An 18,154-nucleotide genomic window follows, 5' to 3' on the forward strand; every position below is an offset into this window, starting at 1 on the left:
TAAGAAATGTGATGAAACTCACAGACAATTTTTTTATATAAAAAGTAATGACTTGAAATGAAATCGGGATGAAGGTGTAATGAGGCAGGAGTAGGGCCACTATAGGAAGATATCCAAGCAGGAAGTCTTTTCCTCTTGGCACAGGACCTGGAAGGCATACTAGAAGCACACTGAAAGGAATTTCTTCCTGTGTAAGTGACACAATCCTTTCACCCATGAACACTTTTAAAATCAACTTACAGAAGGGCAAAATTAGGGTTAGATACTGGTAATCCATTTACATTCCTTAAATGGTATTGTTGTTTGTCTCAATTGAGAATAGTTTTCTATAATTCTGTGACAATAGAGTAAAAAGCTCCTTTATCCATACTACGTTTTTACAGCTTTTGTACACAGGTCTGTTATTACCACCCTATTAACTTACTGTCTTCTGCATTAAGCCAATTGTGAGGGGACAGGAGCATGTCACCTTCATGCACTTCCTCATGCATAACACCATGCTAAGTGTTTAATAAGAACTCAAGCAATGTTTATCACAGGTAATTGAATTGAAGGTTGTCACAGTAGGTGTGGAGGGGAAGGTATAAAACCTCCTCTCTTTTCATACTCTGAAGAAAATTCAGGATAGAGTTCTTACAGTTGATAAGCTTCATTTTCCCACTTGGAGCCAGAAATCTGTTAAGTCCAGTTAAGTTTACACAGATATACAGACCTGTCGCCAGATCAGACTGAAACGCTAAGGCTCTAGCCCTGTAGTACACAGCTTGAACAAACCAGTCTGAGTTTGCACCAGCCACTAGCTGCTACTTGTCCTTGTAAGACAGAAAAAATAGATATATGACCTATAGCTGTCGCAAATTACAGTGCTCATGCTACCCAGAATAGTACAAGCTGTTCTTTCTTTTCTCAACAGTGAGCCTAGATATGGAAAACCCATTATCACATCCTGGCTGTGCTTTCCCTTGCCTCCTCCATCCTTTCACTGCATCCCTACAGGAAGATCTCTAGGCCTATTTCTTCTTCTAAGTCAATCATGGAAAGGGACAGAAACTGCAACTGACAGGAGGTGACCTTACACACGTGAGCGGATTTCATCGTTAACATCTCCCCCTTCAAAGTTTCCATACCCAGCTTTCCTTGGCTGTTTCATCTATTACTCCTAATCATGGCCAATTGGCACTTAATTTATTAGTATTTATAAAGTGTTTAAGACTTTGTCTCTACACACAGTGGGTAAACAACAAATATCTTCTCTGCTTGACCTTCAGTGTGCTTGTTATTGATTTATGCAGGCAGAGCAGCCTAAGCCCACAGCAGGAAGCCATGACAGCCCACGGAGACGCCCTTGCTGCTGTTAGGGCTACGTAGGCAGTGACTTCACTTACTGACTCATTTGTTCATTCAGACACCATGTCCTAAGCGCCCCTTGTGGACAGAAGTCCCTATGTTGTCACTGTTCAACTCCCACCTCCATCTCCAGTGTGCTGGTTGGATGAGAACTCACAACTGGTGGGGATGGGGTTTGAGATCATTCTATATCACCTTAAAGGCTCTTATTCTTCAGGCACATCTCCACAAAGCTGATTACTTACAGACTAATCCTGTCGTCCTAAAAGGGGAAATTTCATCTATTCTAAGAAATGTAGCTCAAGCTATTGTTTTCCCTTCTGGGTCCTATTTAATCATTTAAAAAAGACTTTCTAGGGAGCTTAAAAATCCTAAAACAGTTTCAAAGATAAAGTATCTGTAACCATAAAACTCGTCTTTATAAGGCTTCTTTGCTCGTAGAAAATTTTTCTTACTGATCTCTTAAATTTCATGGAAAGTAGATACAAGAACGTTATGATCTGAGCAGTCTGGGCCCTCTCTCTCTGACATCTTTAGGCAAGATGGGCAAACATCTTGGGCAAGGCAGTGCAACTCCAAGGAGGGGCAATGGCACCCTCTAGTGGCTTACTTTTGTCAAGCTGCTGCTTGCATCTATTCCTGCTTGGCAAATTGAAAGACAATTTGTTCTTTTCCTAACTTCATTGCTGATAGACAGGAGCAACTTGACCTGAGCTTGAGGATTACTTCAACACTCTCCCTCTTGGAAAGAATCTCTTCTTTGGTCATTACATTCTTGCGTGCATAAAATACTGGCCTTTGCCTTAGAAGAACTGAAATTTTAATTCTGGTCTTAAGGAAGAACAATGGTTCCTATTTACTTTCTCTGAGCCTCACTATGAGGATGGTTGGGAGGTTGAAATAAGCAAATATGCTAAAATATAACATAAAGCATAGTCAGAGAAGGAGAAAACACATCAAATAAGCATTCAGGATAGGGCTTGCTCATCTATTTTTTTTCCTAGTCTAGGTATGAGAAGTGCAAATTTAATAGCTACATGCAATCCAAATGTACAAAGAAAATGAGAGGAATATAGTAATTCTTAACAAGTCATTTTGTCTTCTTTCTAAATTATGGAACAAAATGCTATACAGAGATATACAAAACTTATGCTCTGCATGTCAGAATCTTCTGTAAACATCTATCTGTGGTCAGCCGTATAACTCAGTTTCTGAGTTCTTTTAACTAAAGAGGTGGTGTTCATATTAACACATCTGATGAGGGGATAGATTCAAAATAGGCCAGCAGCAGAACTAAGTATATTGCTTGAATAGACCATTCTTCATATGATGGCCTCATTTTTTTTTAGGTAATTGGATTCAACCAAAAATAAGTATGTTGTCTTTGTTAAATCTGTACACAGAAATGCAAAGTGGGGATTTCTCCCCAGCCTCAGCTCTGGGGACTTCTGTGACAGCAGCTCCTCCGAGAGACAAGCTTTCCCCTTAAGCTGTGACAATATGTAGGGTGAGTTGTTTTTCTTCTTAAGCTGGGAACTGAATTGGGAGCTGAAAACATATCATACTATTTGTTTTCCCCAGTGGCACAGCAGACCTGATTCAATACCATCAAACATGTACAAAACTGCTTTCCACTACAAAAGCAGCCATAGTCATGTTATAAAGGAATCTAAACTCCAGTACCTGCAGTCCTTCTACTTCACTGTTACTTTTAGACAGTCTTGGTTCTACCACACAATATCTGTCTGGTTTTAAGCAAATTATTCAGTCAGAGTGTGAATGTTGCCATCACTAACAGAGCAATTATACCAACGTCATGCAGTTGTCATGATGATTTAACAACGTGATGCAAGTAAGGGATCTGCCAAAGAATCTGACATTTATGTGTGTTCTGTAGATGACACCTATTGTTGATTAATATTACTAAATCTTCTAAAACTAATAAAGACTTTAAAATGGTAAAAATTTAAAAAGTCAAAGCAAAACATTTTAGAATCTTATTATTTTTCAGATATGCTTTATGTAACATTTGACCACACTATCTCACAAAACCCAAATATCGCAGTGCCATTCAACTCATCACTGTGGGAAATAATACGATGGGAGGATTTGTACATGGCCATTGTGCAAGTCAAGCCATAAATGCATATGCTTCTCAGATACTCTCCAGGGCCTCATCTCAAACGCCGCGGTTATGAGCAGGGAGAGTCTGCCAGTGACCTCATAAAGCCATAGAGCCAGTCTGTGTCACAGTGTTCTGGGCCGGCTGGCTGGCTGCTCCTGGCCGGCTGGTCTCGTCTTTGTCCCAGCCTTGGAGCACCGCCAACTAAGGAGCGGGGAGCGGTGTCCCTTTCTTCACCACAGGGGGGCGCAAGAGAATAACTCGGAATATGGTTCATCATATGGCCTTGATTGCTTTAAAATCAAACTATGACTGGTTTGCCTTGAAATGCTGGCTTCATCCAGGCAATTTTCTAGAGCTAAAAAGAACATTTTTAAAAAATCTTTTCCCTTCAGGTTCACTTTAAACGTATTTTTAAAATATATTCTTATTAATGCACATTGATTTTTACAAACTATTGGGTTCCACCATGGCATTTTCACAAGTGTATATAGCATACATTGATCTTACCATCTCCCCAGAAGTCTCCCTTACACCTCTCCTCCCCTTTATTCTCTTCCTTTGTCTAATATTTTCTCCAAAAAAGATTTTTTAATCTATTTTTTAAAATCAGTTTTCTTCTTGCCTTGTAATTCCTGAAGCAAATAGTATGCTGAGTTTACTATCATTTATTGACAGAAATAGGCAAGAAGTTACGCATGGAGGCTTCCAGCTGAACACCATGCAGCCAGGTAACTATGCCAGCAGGTACAGTACACATTTAGAAAACCCTGCAGTTGGCTCCAGGTTCATAGCAAGTGAGGAGCAAAAGAGCCCAGGTCACAGAAATTACCAGGGAAGGACGGGACGAGAGGTCTGGCCGGAAGCCAGCAGGAACTAGGAAGGTGGCAGGCTCACAGACACGAGTGTGGCAGAGCAAGATCGTTGACGAACATCACCCGGGGGCCTGTGCCCTGTAGTTCTGATTGTCCTGACTGGTGACACTCAGGGGATGGCAGCAGTGTAAGATGAGGAAAGAAGGGCTTGGCCTCCAGAAATGGGCGGAAGAAACAGGCCTCCCAGACAACAGAGCAACAATGCTTTTGCTACCATCAAACTCCTGCTTTGCCTGCCTATTCTGCTCGATAAGTACATGCTTCTGGCGGTCATTCTGGCCCTCCACGACTTGACCACTCTTATTTCTTCTCTGATCTTGTCTCTGCTGTAGCCTCTCATCCCTCTGCTCTGCTCTTACCTTCCTTCATGTTGCATCTCTTGCTTCAGATCCCTCGTACTCAGGTTCTACCTGCACAGAATATTCTTTCTCTGCTGAAACTTTTGTCTCCTTCAGATCTTTTTTATGAGACTTTTTCAACCACTCTATTTAAATGGCAACTGCCTTATCCCTACTTTATTTATCTTCACAGCATCTAGGACCTTTTACTACATTATATATTTTGCTAATTTATTTTGCATATAGTATAATTATACCCTCCTGGTTGCCAGTTCCTCAAAGGTATTCATCCAGCTTAACACTGAGCACTCATTAGGCATACAGAGCATATTTGTTGTGTAAGAAATGAACTTTGTCTTGCTGTTCTCAGAACTATGTTCTTGATGGAGGTTGCTCCAGGGAGCCCTGAGTCCTGAGCACAAGAGAATCACACCTGTCTATCAAGGTAGAGACTCTAACTTCAGAGTGTCTGTGTGTTTAAGAGTCTGCAGTAGAGCCCTGCAGGTCTGTGGGGTAGTAACCTAGTTGACTTTGAGGAAGACATAAGATTGGGGGCCCCCCATAACAAAGTCCCTGCCATCAAGATTCATGAGAGTGTCAAAAAACATAAAGCCCAGAAGAGAGAGGCCAAACATGGAAGGCAAGACCAGTGTGAAATTGGGAAGTAAAACTAGTCAGGACCGATATTAACCAATGGCTACAGAGGAGAACATGATAAGCCATGGCTTGTCACGGCTTGGACCAGAGCTTTGCAGCTCACTAATCTGCTGTCTTCCCTCTACCATCTCCCGGAAGCAGTGAATTCATGTCTCAGCTTGGTCTTTATTAACCTAAATGCACACTCTCGTCCTGGCTTTGTTTACTAGGCACAAATAACATCTCAAAGTTTAGTAGGAAATCTGGGGCAGACAAGATGTAAAAAAGAATAAGGCATGCATCAGCCAATTTCCTCACCCAGATGCTCAAATGTAGGAATCTCAGAGACCAAGAACTTTGTGTTCATTTTATTTAACATAATGACAAGCACTTTTACATAGCAGAGAGCAGTGGACTCAGGAAGGTGCAAAATTTACCCTGCTCTTCCAGGACAAAGTCAGTAGCATTTTGGGGCCTCTCTGAAGATCTGTCTCTGACACTGTGTACAACTCTCGGAATCACATTTCCATATGACATCAGCACCAGCAGACCTGACCACTTCCTGCCTGGTTCCTCTCAGGCCCTGTCACCAGCTTGCATGAACTGTGTCATCGTGACCTCCAAGTCTGGATAGAAAAATAATGTGGTGTGGCCAGCAGCCAGGTATAAAGGAAAGAAGGAAGGCCCGCATCAGGCCAGCTTTGTGTGCTTTCTTTCCTGAGGGCTCTCTGAATGTGGACTCCGTCTGCAGATGGAGGTAGCTTTCGAGCAGTGGAGATCCACGTTCATCTCTAAGCCTCAGTGCTATGGGAACATGGAGAAGGGCCCTGAGACACTCATGCCAGAGAGTTTGGCCAGCGAGTCTTGATGTGGTCTCCCTCTGGATTTACTGTCTGGGGCCTGCTCCACTTTTCCCCTCTCAGCCTGCAGCTGCCAGCCCTGTTGAGTTTGCAAGATGTAGCAAAGATTTACTTAGCAAATATTTTCATTTCATAAACATTTTTTTAATCCTAATATGTTCCCAGACTTTTGACAGCATCTGTGTAATAACTCTTTAGGATATGTGTCTCCAAGGTTTGTCTGTATAGTCTTGCTCACGTCAGTGGGAACGCAAATATTACGAAGAAGGCCACCTAAGGGAGAATTAGTCACTGGTACCCTTGCTAAATTATGTTAAGGCTTCTCTTTTGGCTCTCCTGTTCCTGGAGCAATCTAGTGTATTCCACCTGCCCCTCAGGCCAACGACACAACTATGTTTTTTTTGTTGTTGTTGTTGTTGTCTTGTTTGGTTTTTTTGTACTAGGGATTGAACCAAGGGTCTTCATACTGAGTTACATTGCAAGCCCTTTGAAATTTTTTAAAATTTTTATTTTGAAACAGTGTATCACTAAGTTGCTAGGTTGCCCAGGCTGGGCTTGAACTTGTGATCCTTCTGCCTCAGCCTCCCACAGCGCAGATGTGCCACCATGCCCAGCTGCATGATATTCTTAAGGACTTACTCCTTTGCATGATCTTTTTTTATACTTAACCTCATCTGAGGTTACCACATCCTCACTCTTTGGTGGTCCACCTATTAATTGAAACTACTATTGATAATTGGTTAAAACACAACACTATTTAAAACTGAATTTAAAAAAAAACAACATTTTATACCCGCACTTAAAGGAATACTAGCTGTGGGGTGACTGGAACGGCCGAACAGCCTCACGAGAAGATGTGCCAGTCCAAGATATCCCCGAAACTCTCAAATCATACCATTCACTTACTAGAGTGATCACCTTCTGTGGGAAGAACTACGTCCTACAGCATGCAGATGTCACCTGCTTATCTCAGGGAAAGTTAGATGTCCCTTGATTTCACTGTGATCCAAAGTCTCTTCTGCAGGCTCAAAAACAGATACTATTTCTCAAACTTCCAGAGTTCCATGGAAAACTATTTAACATTGGAACATTCTGGTGCATCTAGTGATTATAAGATACACTGCTCTCTGCACTGTACGTTAGGGTACAGTGGATGCCATTAGGGTTCCTCCCAGAGACCCCCCTCAGTGTGTGCCCCTACATGTCTGTGTTTCTGTGTGCTGCACCTGCCACTTTCTTGGGAGGCCTGCCCTCAGGCCACTGGAGACTGTGTTGAAAGTACCTGGGAGTTTAAGTCCACTTAAGGCAGCCCTTAGCCAGTGACTAGGGTCAAGGGCCATGGAAATTGAGTTCAGATGCACCCTCTAGAATTCCTCTCTCGCGTGAGACTGAAGTTATCCTTAGGGGGATTTTGCCTAAATTATATAGTTGCTTGCCTTTCTCCTTCCCTGTCCTACAATCCCTACCTATTTACTAGTTTTTCCTAAGAGCATTTCTTCACGAATCACGGCACATGAATTCTTATTCCAGGGTCTCCTTCTAGGAGACTCTAAGACAGGGTACATGCAAACAAACAAGATACCAAACAAGAGATACACTTGTAACACAAACATCCCCAAATAATGGAAGTAACCTTGCTTCATTCTAAGGAAAAGTCTTTCTCAAATGTGTATTGTTTTCCACCAGAAGCCTCTCTGACCTGCGGTGAGAGTCTGCGTTCACTGACTCCCATACACGTATCTGGAGTCTCATTCCGGGGGCTCGAACAGCACCTACGGGTCTCCTGTCTGACCCAGAACTCTTGGAAGGCAGAAACCAGCTATTATCTGAATTTTAACTGAAATGACTTAATAAACCATGCATTGCTGGCTTATTCAAACTCTCAACATGCTGTGCATGGAGATACATGAAAGTCATTGGAATGAATGTCACAGTAGATACTCACAAGCCACACTGAGTACCATGTTAAATTTATTTTCTGATAAATATTTCTTGTGGGTCTATTTGCAATTCTTAGGAAACATAAAATGTCATAAGAAAATAATTCTGATGTCTGCTAGGAGGAGAACTTGGGAAGGACAACTGCAGTTAGTTTATAATTAATGCCTAACTCTGGCCATAAATGAATTGCTAGGAGAAGTCGTCATATCCTTATAATGTCACAACCTTAGGCCTGACTGCTGAGGGGATGTTTCTCGTTAAAAGAAATGGTGATTTTGTGATGGAGCAAATACTTTTACCAACCATAAACATTAGTGAAGGACTTCTGATTTGTTCTGATTTAGGGCCATTAAAAAGCTATAGAGGACCTTAACCACTCCTCACACAAGTTTTATTTATAAAGCCTCTCTGGACTTCTGAACAAGCAGCAAGATATCGATGGTTTAAGAGAGAAAAGCTTACAAGTGTCCTGAGGTCACACTTAACTGTGTTAGGGATTTGTACGAAAAGATAATTAGGTCCCAGCACAGACAGCACTGGGCAGAAATGGCAAACTGAGACAGGCTGTTTGTGTCTTGTTCATTAGTGAGGTTGAATGTTGAAAGAAGTGACACAAGCCAAGCTTTAATTGTTTCCTATTAGTGGATCATGAAGGACAAGTAGACTATGGCTGAGGAGCAACCAGATATGCTAGAATGGTCAATGAATTAACAAAAAAGAGTTGGCAAGTGATTAACTTATAATTTACTTCTTCTTTAGCTAAAGGATAATTTTCTTGTTAAATACAAGTATGAAGTAATCGGTCAAGTCATTACCCTACAAAAGAGACACGGAACTCATTCAATAACCACCTAGTGAATGAATAGACTGTGTCGTTTGTTTTGTTTTGTTTTTCAAACAGAAATTTGGTATATCCTCCTCAAGAAATAAAGCCAAGCCACAAGTCACAGCTTCCATAATAAAAGCTAACAATTAACACAGTTTAGTCCACACTTCATCCTCTACTTTGAGAATTGTGAAGAACTTCTCAAGCATTGGTCGCACAGCTTTCTAGGATAGAGTAAGTTTTGTAGGACCATTGTGCATTTATTACTTTACAGACCATTGTGTCTGTTGCATATAAATAAATTGCTCGTATTCTGTTTCAAATACTACTACTGGAAATAGCATCCAGAACACTGCAATAAATACTTCAAATAAGTTTTATGAACATGATCTAATATGGTCCCTGGTCTAAACAAATTTTGATGCCATAAGAAAAAGACACAACATTGTTATGACCAAAAGTAATAAAGTGCTTTGAAAATTTTTCAAAATATTGTTCAAATGTGATTCATCTTTTTAAAAAATGGCAAGTATGTGGCAGAAAGGCCAACTGCCCACATCCAAGGAAAGCATCATAACTGTTTCTATTGCATTTTCCTCTACAGAGTCCTACAGGGCTTCAGCATTTTTCTTAGCTTAATATTCCAGATGTTATGTACCAATTGATCCGAGAAACATGGGTTAAAAGCAAGATGTCATTAGATTTTATGAGGTTTAAAATGGAGCAGTTTAACACGGGGTGGAAAAAGGAAATTTTGGAGCTACTCTGCTCTGAATCTAAAATGTATTAATTCATGTCATCCTCACAAAAGCTCATTGCAGGAGGTGACATCAGTTTTTCCTCGGTAGAACTGGGATAATGAGGTCCAGAGAGGTTAAGAAACTGGGTAAAGAATATACAACCAGTAGTTGTTACAGCTGATCCAAGCCCATGAGTTCTGGCTCCATATCCTGTACTCTGAGCATCAGGATAAGACGAACTCAAAAGTGGGAGATAATGTATACAGATTAGAAAAAAGATAAAATCATTGAAATGAAAAAAATGAAATGAAAAGACAAGTGAGAACAAAAAGAAATACATATTTCTAATTTTTCTAGTATAATAGCTGTTCTTCAAAAGTGTGTTGATCATATACACAAATATGTATACAGGCGGTGTGATGGAAACATGTGGTGAATATTTAAATTGAACAATAATTTATTGAAACAAAAGACACATTGAAAATAATACCCTCAGAAGACTCCTAGTTGTTTCAAACACACTTATCTCATCATTCTTGCCACTATCTGAATCGGTTTTGGAAGTCCTCTTTCATGAGTGTCTTTGGTTGTGCTATCCTGCTTGTTTTGCTCTCCTGAATCGATTCAAGACCTTTACCTTTCATAGTCGAGCTGACTTTACGGATTACCCAGAAGTCCTTTGGTGCCAGACCAGTAAATGAAGTACATGAGGACACACCGACGTCTTTGCAAGCTTGACTTTCCACGGGATGGCTCTTGGCATCAGCATTCGCCATACTTTTCATCACACTTTGATAGACATTCACAAGCGGGCTTCCAGAACGGCTTCACATGCAGGAACAATGGAATACGAATGTGTTCTAAGGGAGAGGGAGTCCTTTACGGGGACGTAATAGCAGTGTTCCTTTTACTGCAATACATTTTTTTCATTTAAACATTCACTCTATAGTTTGAGTGCTGCTTGTGTGCCTCTGTGTGTGTGTGTGTGTGTGTGTGTGTGTGTGTGTATGTGTAGTTATTTACATACCCTGGTAGACTACAAAGAGGTATATGTGTATATATTCTTTGATATGTTCAAAAATTATAGCAACAAAATAACAGATGAACATTTTTAAATACAGGAAACATTCTAAAATTTGACTTTTTTCAATTATTTTGATGAAAGTCTATTTTCTGAAGAGTAAAGGATAAATGTCATAGGATGAGTCACAGACTACTGAAAAGGTTAAGGCAAAAGCAGAGCATTGCCGTAGTTCTTTTTGCCTGAGAAATGGTAATAAGTAAACTTAATTTATTCTGAACAAAATTGTTCTCACAGTGATAAGAGTCTATTTTCATGGACAATAATTAGGACAAAAATGCAGGGAAGTAAAGTTCAAGATTCGCTTCCTGAATGTCAGCACCAAGGTTTTCTCTCATGATCTAGAAAAAGAATTCATGATGTTCTGTGCATTTCCGAGAGGACATGCCTGTCCTTCCACCTGCAGACATTGTTCCTACAATTTATCGGTGAACAATAATAAAAGCTTTATAAGTTTCCAGGTGGGTATTAGAAAAAAGAAAGATGAACCTTCGATTTTGTACATACCAATTGCTATGTCTGAATCTTGTGGCCCTGCTCCCTCCCAACTCCTATGAAATCAGAACCCATAAGGTAATGGTGTTTGAAGGTGAGGCCTTTGAGTAATAGGTTAAGAAGTGAAGGCCTCATGAATGAGATTAGTGCCTTAAGGAAACAGACCCCAGGGAGCTGCCTTGTGCTTTCTGCCATGTGTGAACACATACCATTGGGGAATTAGCCCTCACCAGACACCCAATCTGCTGGTGCCTTGGTCTGAGACTCTAGCTTCCAGAACAATGAGAAATAAGTTTCTGGTGTTCATAATCTACTAGATCATGATATTTTTTAAAATAGCCATCTAAATAGAAAAAGATAACCATTTTCAGTATCCTAAATAACATTGTAACTTCTTAGAAAGTATTATGGTTATTATGAATATATACTATCTTTAGTAGATATAATCTCCTATACCATTAAGTAAGATAGCCTCAATATATCATTTTCATGAGTGCTTGAGAAATATGAGTCCCTATCCATATAATCCACATATTTTCAATAAATTGATCTTCTATTAAATGACATGAGTATAAAAAACTATCAAATAATTGGTTACTGTAAACCAGGTTGTATACAAATCTACAAAATTTAATTCTGACATGAAAAGTTTTTGATAGGTGTTATTAAAATCATCTTGGGTGATTCAAAAAGTATCTCTAAAAACTTTTATGGCCAATCAATCATTCTCACGATTCATGACAAGAAAAATGTATTTACCTTGTTGTACAAGTCTTTCAGAGAGTTAGTTCATGACATATCTCTCACCTAGGCTTACCAAGACTCAGACTATGAGACAATGTCTTGTACCATAACTGATGTTTAGGTGAATTTTCAACTTCAATCCATTTTAGGGTGCTGGGCAAACTTTGGTTAATTCACTCCCTTGGAAAGTTGTGCTCTCTACATCAAAGGACAGAGACTCTGACATTTAGACACTCATTTCTAACACCATCCAGCAGAGCTGCTTGGATTACTTGTATGCCTTCATAAACCTTGCTTGACACATGGCAGTGAAGGGAGGTTTTAGACAAAAGTGGGAGAGTCAGATTGCATATTAGGGGCCACACTGATGCAGGTCATACTTGGAATGTGCCTGAAGCTGCTGAATAGTTCTCACAGATTCTGCGAAGTCACTGATGGTGAGTCTGCCTGGTTAACTATACCGTTGCGTGCATATGCATGCTCCCCATTTTAATTGAAACTTTGTGGGTTTGTTTTCCTTCACTATTCACCTGCATATAAGATTCTTTCATGTGGAAATCATCCTAGAAGGGTGAGATAGACCTCCCAAAGTCCAAATATTTGCTCCTGAGTAGATACATTTTCCTCACTGACACATTCTCCATTGGTTTTGCTGCTGCTTTCTGAAGAACTCCCTCCGTGTTTCATGCTCATATGGAACTCTTCTGCCTGCTCATATGGCTCCCTACCCTTAAATAAATATCTCCATTTATACTTTTTTCTATAATGATTATGGGGGTTCAGAGCTTGTTACCCTAAAATATTGCACCTTGGCATATTGAATATTTTAAGTTGAAAAATATAATAAATGTCAGAAGCAGGAAGGTCACTCTCGCTTTTCCATCACTCTTTTCCTCTGAAGTGGGTCATTAAACCTAGGAAGGATGTTCTGAACTCCCCCATGAAGTAGAATCGAAGGCCTGCATTTGAGAGGTGCTCTCCCTCTACCCAGAGAAAGAGAAAGTTCTTATCTCTGAAGACATGAAGAATCTGAAGACAGGAAGAATCTGAAAAACCAGGCCTCCAATTCACTACCTCTAGATCAACCATCTCCTTTGTATAGTTATATTTCATGCATAGCTATATTTCATGACTGTCATCATCAAACTTCACATAAAAAATATGTAAGCTTAACTATTTCTTTGAGTCTTTATTTCTCAAAAGCTGCCATGTCTCATAAGCTGATATTAAATTTGTACGTTTGCATCCTGCTAACCTGCTTTGTTATATAGGGGTCTTAGCCTGGAACCTGGGATAGATGAAAAAAGAAAAAATATTTTCCTCCTTTACATTTACAATCCATTTGAAATCAAATCTCTTCACCTATGTCCTTTCTCACTTAACAAGACTGTCTGCGCTGGACAAGACATGTAAGTGAAGTTATGCGGCTCAGGTACAGCCCATTTTTCCTCACCCAGAGGTTGAAATATGTGCTGTGCAATGAGACAAATAGCTCCAGTATGGCAGATCAAGACCAGTCAGTGGTCAATGTGAGTGAGCAAGGTTTCATTCCTACCTCTGATTCTTGCTCCATATACAAGTAACTTACCTTCTAAGTTCCTCAGCTGTCTCATTCCCAAAGTGAGGATAATGATATTGTTTAACCTCATACAGGTTTCAAAAGTACAAAGTCAGAGTAAATTAATAACACCTGGACATTTATCATCGTGCCTGGCACACAGCAAATGCTCACTAACCATTTTTCATTATTGTCATATGCTCTATTTCTCCATTTAAATGGATACTTCTTTTCTATTCTTTTTATTCTTTGGTAGTTTTAAGTAGATAGTGGAGTCTCATAATTCATTATCTGTCTAGTAAAATCATATTGAATCTGTGCTATTTCTTAGTTTTAAAGTAATGAGAGAAGGAAAGAGTGAAACCAGGCATTATGTACAAAAGCAGCAGTTTTTGTTCTGCTCTTTGGTGGGAGGTCAGCCACAAGGAGTGGCAGAGCTCAGCAGAAGGAGAGCAGTCGTGTGTTCAGGCTGGCAGGAATCTCTGCTCTGTCTTCATGCTGCCTGACCAGCCAGGAAGCATTATGCTCACTTTCCTTTAACAGTAAGGCCATTTAAAGGATTTAAAGCCACTGGTCTTGAAATTTTTTATCATACTTATGATCATCTTTTGGCAATAACACCTTTAATTAAACCCTTATTGGAATATTGTTAAATCTTTTTAACATACTTTGGTATCTCTTTTCGTCTTCCATTTAACAGCAATCGTAACAGGTTGCAATTTATTCACCCACTGAGGAAAATCCTCTGACTTCAGGACATTAATTCTGAGCAAAAATGGGAGCAACTTGGGAGTATTTCTTACTGAGGAACCCACAGTTATTCTTATTATATTTGCCAAAACTTCTATATTATTAAATCAATCCAACTAAAAAGATACAAAAAAATCTGAACATCTGTTTAGTCTTCTGGAGTTGAGTCTCTGGCATGGAGGACAATTCCTTGCTCCATCCTAAACAAAAGCATAATGGACATTGGGTTGTTTTAATTTGATGATAATGCATCTGTGTGAGATTGATTTTCCACAACTGCTGATACTAATATTGTCACACAACATCTGAAGATGGACTTCTGTATCCCCAAGCATCTTCTTAAAAAGTAACACCCATAAATACAAACCATATATAAAATTCAACCGTGTTTCCTACTCTGGTTAAATAAAGTTCTTTGATTTAAATTAAGCCAAAGTTGAAACTAAATAGATTTTCTGTGACTATTTCATTTTTGAGATGAAGTCAAAGATTTGCATTTGAGGCTTGCATTTCCTAACTATGAAGCAGCATTTCTGGCGGGTGCCTGGAATCATCTGAATTTTGATAGTCTGGGTAAACAGATGGACTTCCATCCTCTTATTTAGTTGTTTAAGATTTTTGTCTCACATCATTAGTAAATAATAACAACAACTTCTTGGTGAATGCATGTGAATGGAAATTCCTGTTTATATATTTGTGGAGGAGAGGAGAACATATTGAGAATAACAGGTCTACGCAAATCCCCACATCACTTTTCCCCCTTTACATTCAAAAACCAAATATGAAAATTCTCCTGTAAATGCCCTCAGAAATGGCACAAAACTGTGCTTATTAGCTACATTGATTGTGACTTTAATACTTTTCCTATAAAAGTTTCTTTTTTGGATGGTAATTTTTCAGTCACCAAGACATAACATAAAGAAGGTTTGAGTGTGCACATTAGCTACAAAAGAAATAGGGCAAGCATTTCACCAAATAGTTTCTCTGGTATGAAAAACTAAAAGTAAGTAACGTTCAAATGGTATAATTTATAGTGTGAAACAGGAAGAAAATGGCGAAAGGGGAAATGGAAAAGCTGGGGAAGGAAATAAGGGCAAAGAAAAAAATGTGAAAAAAAGAAAAAATGGAAAGTCTTTGTAAATAGGGAAGAGTGAGGGAGGTGAGGGGAGGGCAGGGATATGGGAAAAAACAAGAACCAAGACATATCACGTAAAAGTGCAAGAGCCCAATGAGAAATCTAACTGTATTATTTGCTTTAATTGTACCAATAAACTTAATGGGGGTGGGAGGAATAGGGCAAGCATTTTATTTGCATGTATGCACATATTCACACACACACACACACACACACACACACACACACACACACACACACACACAAAACTAGACCACATTTCCAGGCCTAAGTGGAGGAAACATCTTTTCATGATTAAGTGTAATGTTTTCAAAGAGATGAATCAAAAAGTTTAACATAGAAGTAAGCCCAGCTCACATTAATATCAATCATATTCTTTGGAGCTACCCGCATTCTTTAAATGATCATAGATTATTTCCCCCATATTTCAGGGATGGAAGTCACCCATAGGGGATATACCAGCAGGCAGGAAGATGCTTGAATCCACCTTTGGAGGAAAAGTCACACAGGGAATAATATGGACTGAGAGATCCTTTCTTAGAACTTTCGGAGACCCATTCTTAGGCAAATAACCATCTGGCAACCATACCATCACAATATGACACCACAAAAAGCAGCTTATAAAACAAGTACTAAATAACTGGACAAAATTTTCATCATAATCCACAATCTTTAGGCTAAATAATGAAATTTAATCACCAAAAATATTTGATATTAGAGTTCCAGATGATAGGGTAACCAGTTATCATTTTAACTTTTTCTTTTTATCATTGGCAGTTTTAAAAAAATCAGAAAATAATATGGCTTCATGTGGATAAATAAATATGAATTTCTAAGGAAATATTTTCATTATCTATTGTTTTCTTCTTGCTTTGGTTCTGAGGATAATTTCTCTCCAAGTTTTCTAATAAGCTCTGCTAGGTCTTCTGTATTATGAGATTTTTCTTCTAGGAGTTCGTAGCGGAGACTTGAGATGTCCTGCTTAATTTCCTTCAGTTCTCCTATGAAAAGTAGAAGTGGTGAGAACTCAATTGTAAATATGCAATACAAAGAAAACAATGATTCTGCAAGGATGAAATTGATCCTCCTTTTGCTCATATTTGCATTTGGAGCAGATTCCTAACTTCACAGGTAAAAATTTTGGTGAAGAGACTATACAGATTTATACCAACGATGTCCTAGAGTACATTAAAAAGAAATGGTGGTGAATGTTGTAGGGTTGGAGTAGCAGGCCTTCTTTTTTCCCAACACCTCCTCCAAACCACATGTTTTTTGTCTGGCAAGTAACATCCAGGAGAAATAGCATGCTTCCTACTGTTTCACAGAATTGGTGATTGCTGACAGCCTGCTCTGTCTCCCTGAAGCTCATCTTTCCTGAGCCCATCTTCCCTGCTCTCCCTCCCCTCCCACTCTGCATTAGGCCCCATGTCCTGGCTCACTGCAGGGGCTGGGTTATCCAGTTTTCAACTCACCTTCATTCACCTCGTCACTCTCTTTATCTATCTGGGCTTGCAGTACATATCTTTTAATGAGCCTCTTCATTATTTTCTAGACAGAGAAAGGAGACATCGATTTCAGTATTATGTTCACAACAGATCTCATTTGAAATCAGTTTCTGTGCTTCATCCTTTAGTAACAACTTTGGAAATGATGGCTGTCAAAGGCAAAAGTGATTTTTGTTGTTCTTTTGAAAGCAATGTTCATATCACCTCAGCTAATGACACAAAAATTAATTCTTGGGAAAACAGTAAATAGGGCAGGCATCTAACTGTATATGTCCACTGCTTGCATTTTACTTGTGAAGTAGTAGAGTAAGACGCGGTCTTTCCATTAGGCAGATTAAAGGTATGTGGTACTCCACGTAGAGGTGGGGGGTTAAGCAGATGTCCAGTTGTTTGTTTTCTCCCACACACTTCATCAAGAAATGGAGCCATTTTTCATTTCATAATTACTACTACTTTAGGAAGGTCTAGTTTCAATATTATAAAGCATCTCTAGTACCTAGGCTTGTATCATCTGGATGTTGCATTTACTAGATACTTCTCATATACTTATAGAAAGAAATACCATATACCCATCAAAAATAATAGCAATTTATGTTTCATAAAGTGAAAATAGGCTGTAAAACTATTACTCAAGTCTATAAGTATTAACTCATTTATATAATTGGCAGAGTATTCACCATGTGTAAGCAGACTTTATTTTTCAGTGGTGGATTTTTGGGGTGAATTTTATTGTCTTTATCTTTCTGTAAGGTTGCAATGAATATATAGGCTCTAAGTTATATGAGGCCGATATTTTATCTACTTTGTTATATTTGTAGCACTTAGTGCTTCAAACATGGTAGTTACTCAAATATTTGTTGAATCAACATATTATTTTGATATTAAGAAAAATATCCAATATTTTATTTTTGCTTTGTGAATCACATAGTTTGAGAATCTAAATATTATAAATAACTAGCCTTACTTACTTAAAGGTCAGTACTTACCTGATATTGTCTTGGAGGATTACTGAAACTATTTAAATGGAAATCTTCTGAACTTCTTATGCTTGACTGTTTGTTTTTCCCAAGCTATAATTTGAAAATAATTAGAAATTGATTCATATTTAAATTTTAAATTTTGAATGATGTGAGATTTCTTATTAGTTACATATGTGAACTGATAAATCATCTCATATATATATATATATATATATATATAT

General features: G+C 38.8%; 1 protein-coding gene and 1 long non-coding RNA gene across 3 annotated transcripts in view; one reads left to right on the forward strand and one right to left on the reverse strand.

The window, feature by feature from the left end:
- The first annotated feature begins 2,778 nt into the window (after positions 1 to 2,778).
- On the forward strand, positions 2,779 to 5,115 carry LOC104874801. The gene is made up of 3 exons (XR_783880.1): positions 2,779 to 2,854; positions 4,148 to 4,200; positions 5,053 to 5,115. It is a non-coding gene; the product is annotated as an uncharacterized LOC104874801 (long non-coding RNA).
- An 11,142-nt stretch (positions 5,116 to 16,257) lies between these two features.
- Positions 16,258 to 18,154, reverse strand: part of Trpc6 (transient receptor potential cation channel subfamily C member 6) — a 123,178-nt gene continuing 121,281 nt past the window's right edge. For both annotated transcript variants that reach the window (XM_010642037.2, XM_033764298.1), the window contains exons 11-13: positions 17,940 to 18,023; positions 16,921 to 16,996; positions 16,258 to 16,449 (exon numbers count right to left, since the gene is read on the reverse strand). In XM_010642037.2, coding sequence (XP_010640339.1) covers positions 16,298 to 16,449; positions 16,921 to 16,996; positions 17,940 to 18,023 — 312 coding nt within the window. In that variant the 3' untranslated portion in view covers positions 16,258 to 16,297. The remainder of the gene's footprint in view (positions 16,450 to 16,920; positions 16,997 to 17,939; positions 18,024 to 18,154) is intronic.

The sequence above is a fragment of the Fukomys damarensis genome, unplaced genomic scaffold (assembly GCF_012274545.1).
Source record: "Fukomys damarensis isolate Sample0158 unplaced genomic scaffold, DMR_v1.0_HiC HiC_scaffold_16, whole genome shotgun sequence".
Classification (NCBI taxonomy): domain Eukaryota; kingdom Metazoa; phylum Chordata; class Mammalia; order Rodentia; family Bathyergidae; genus Fukomys; species Fukomys damarensis.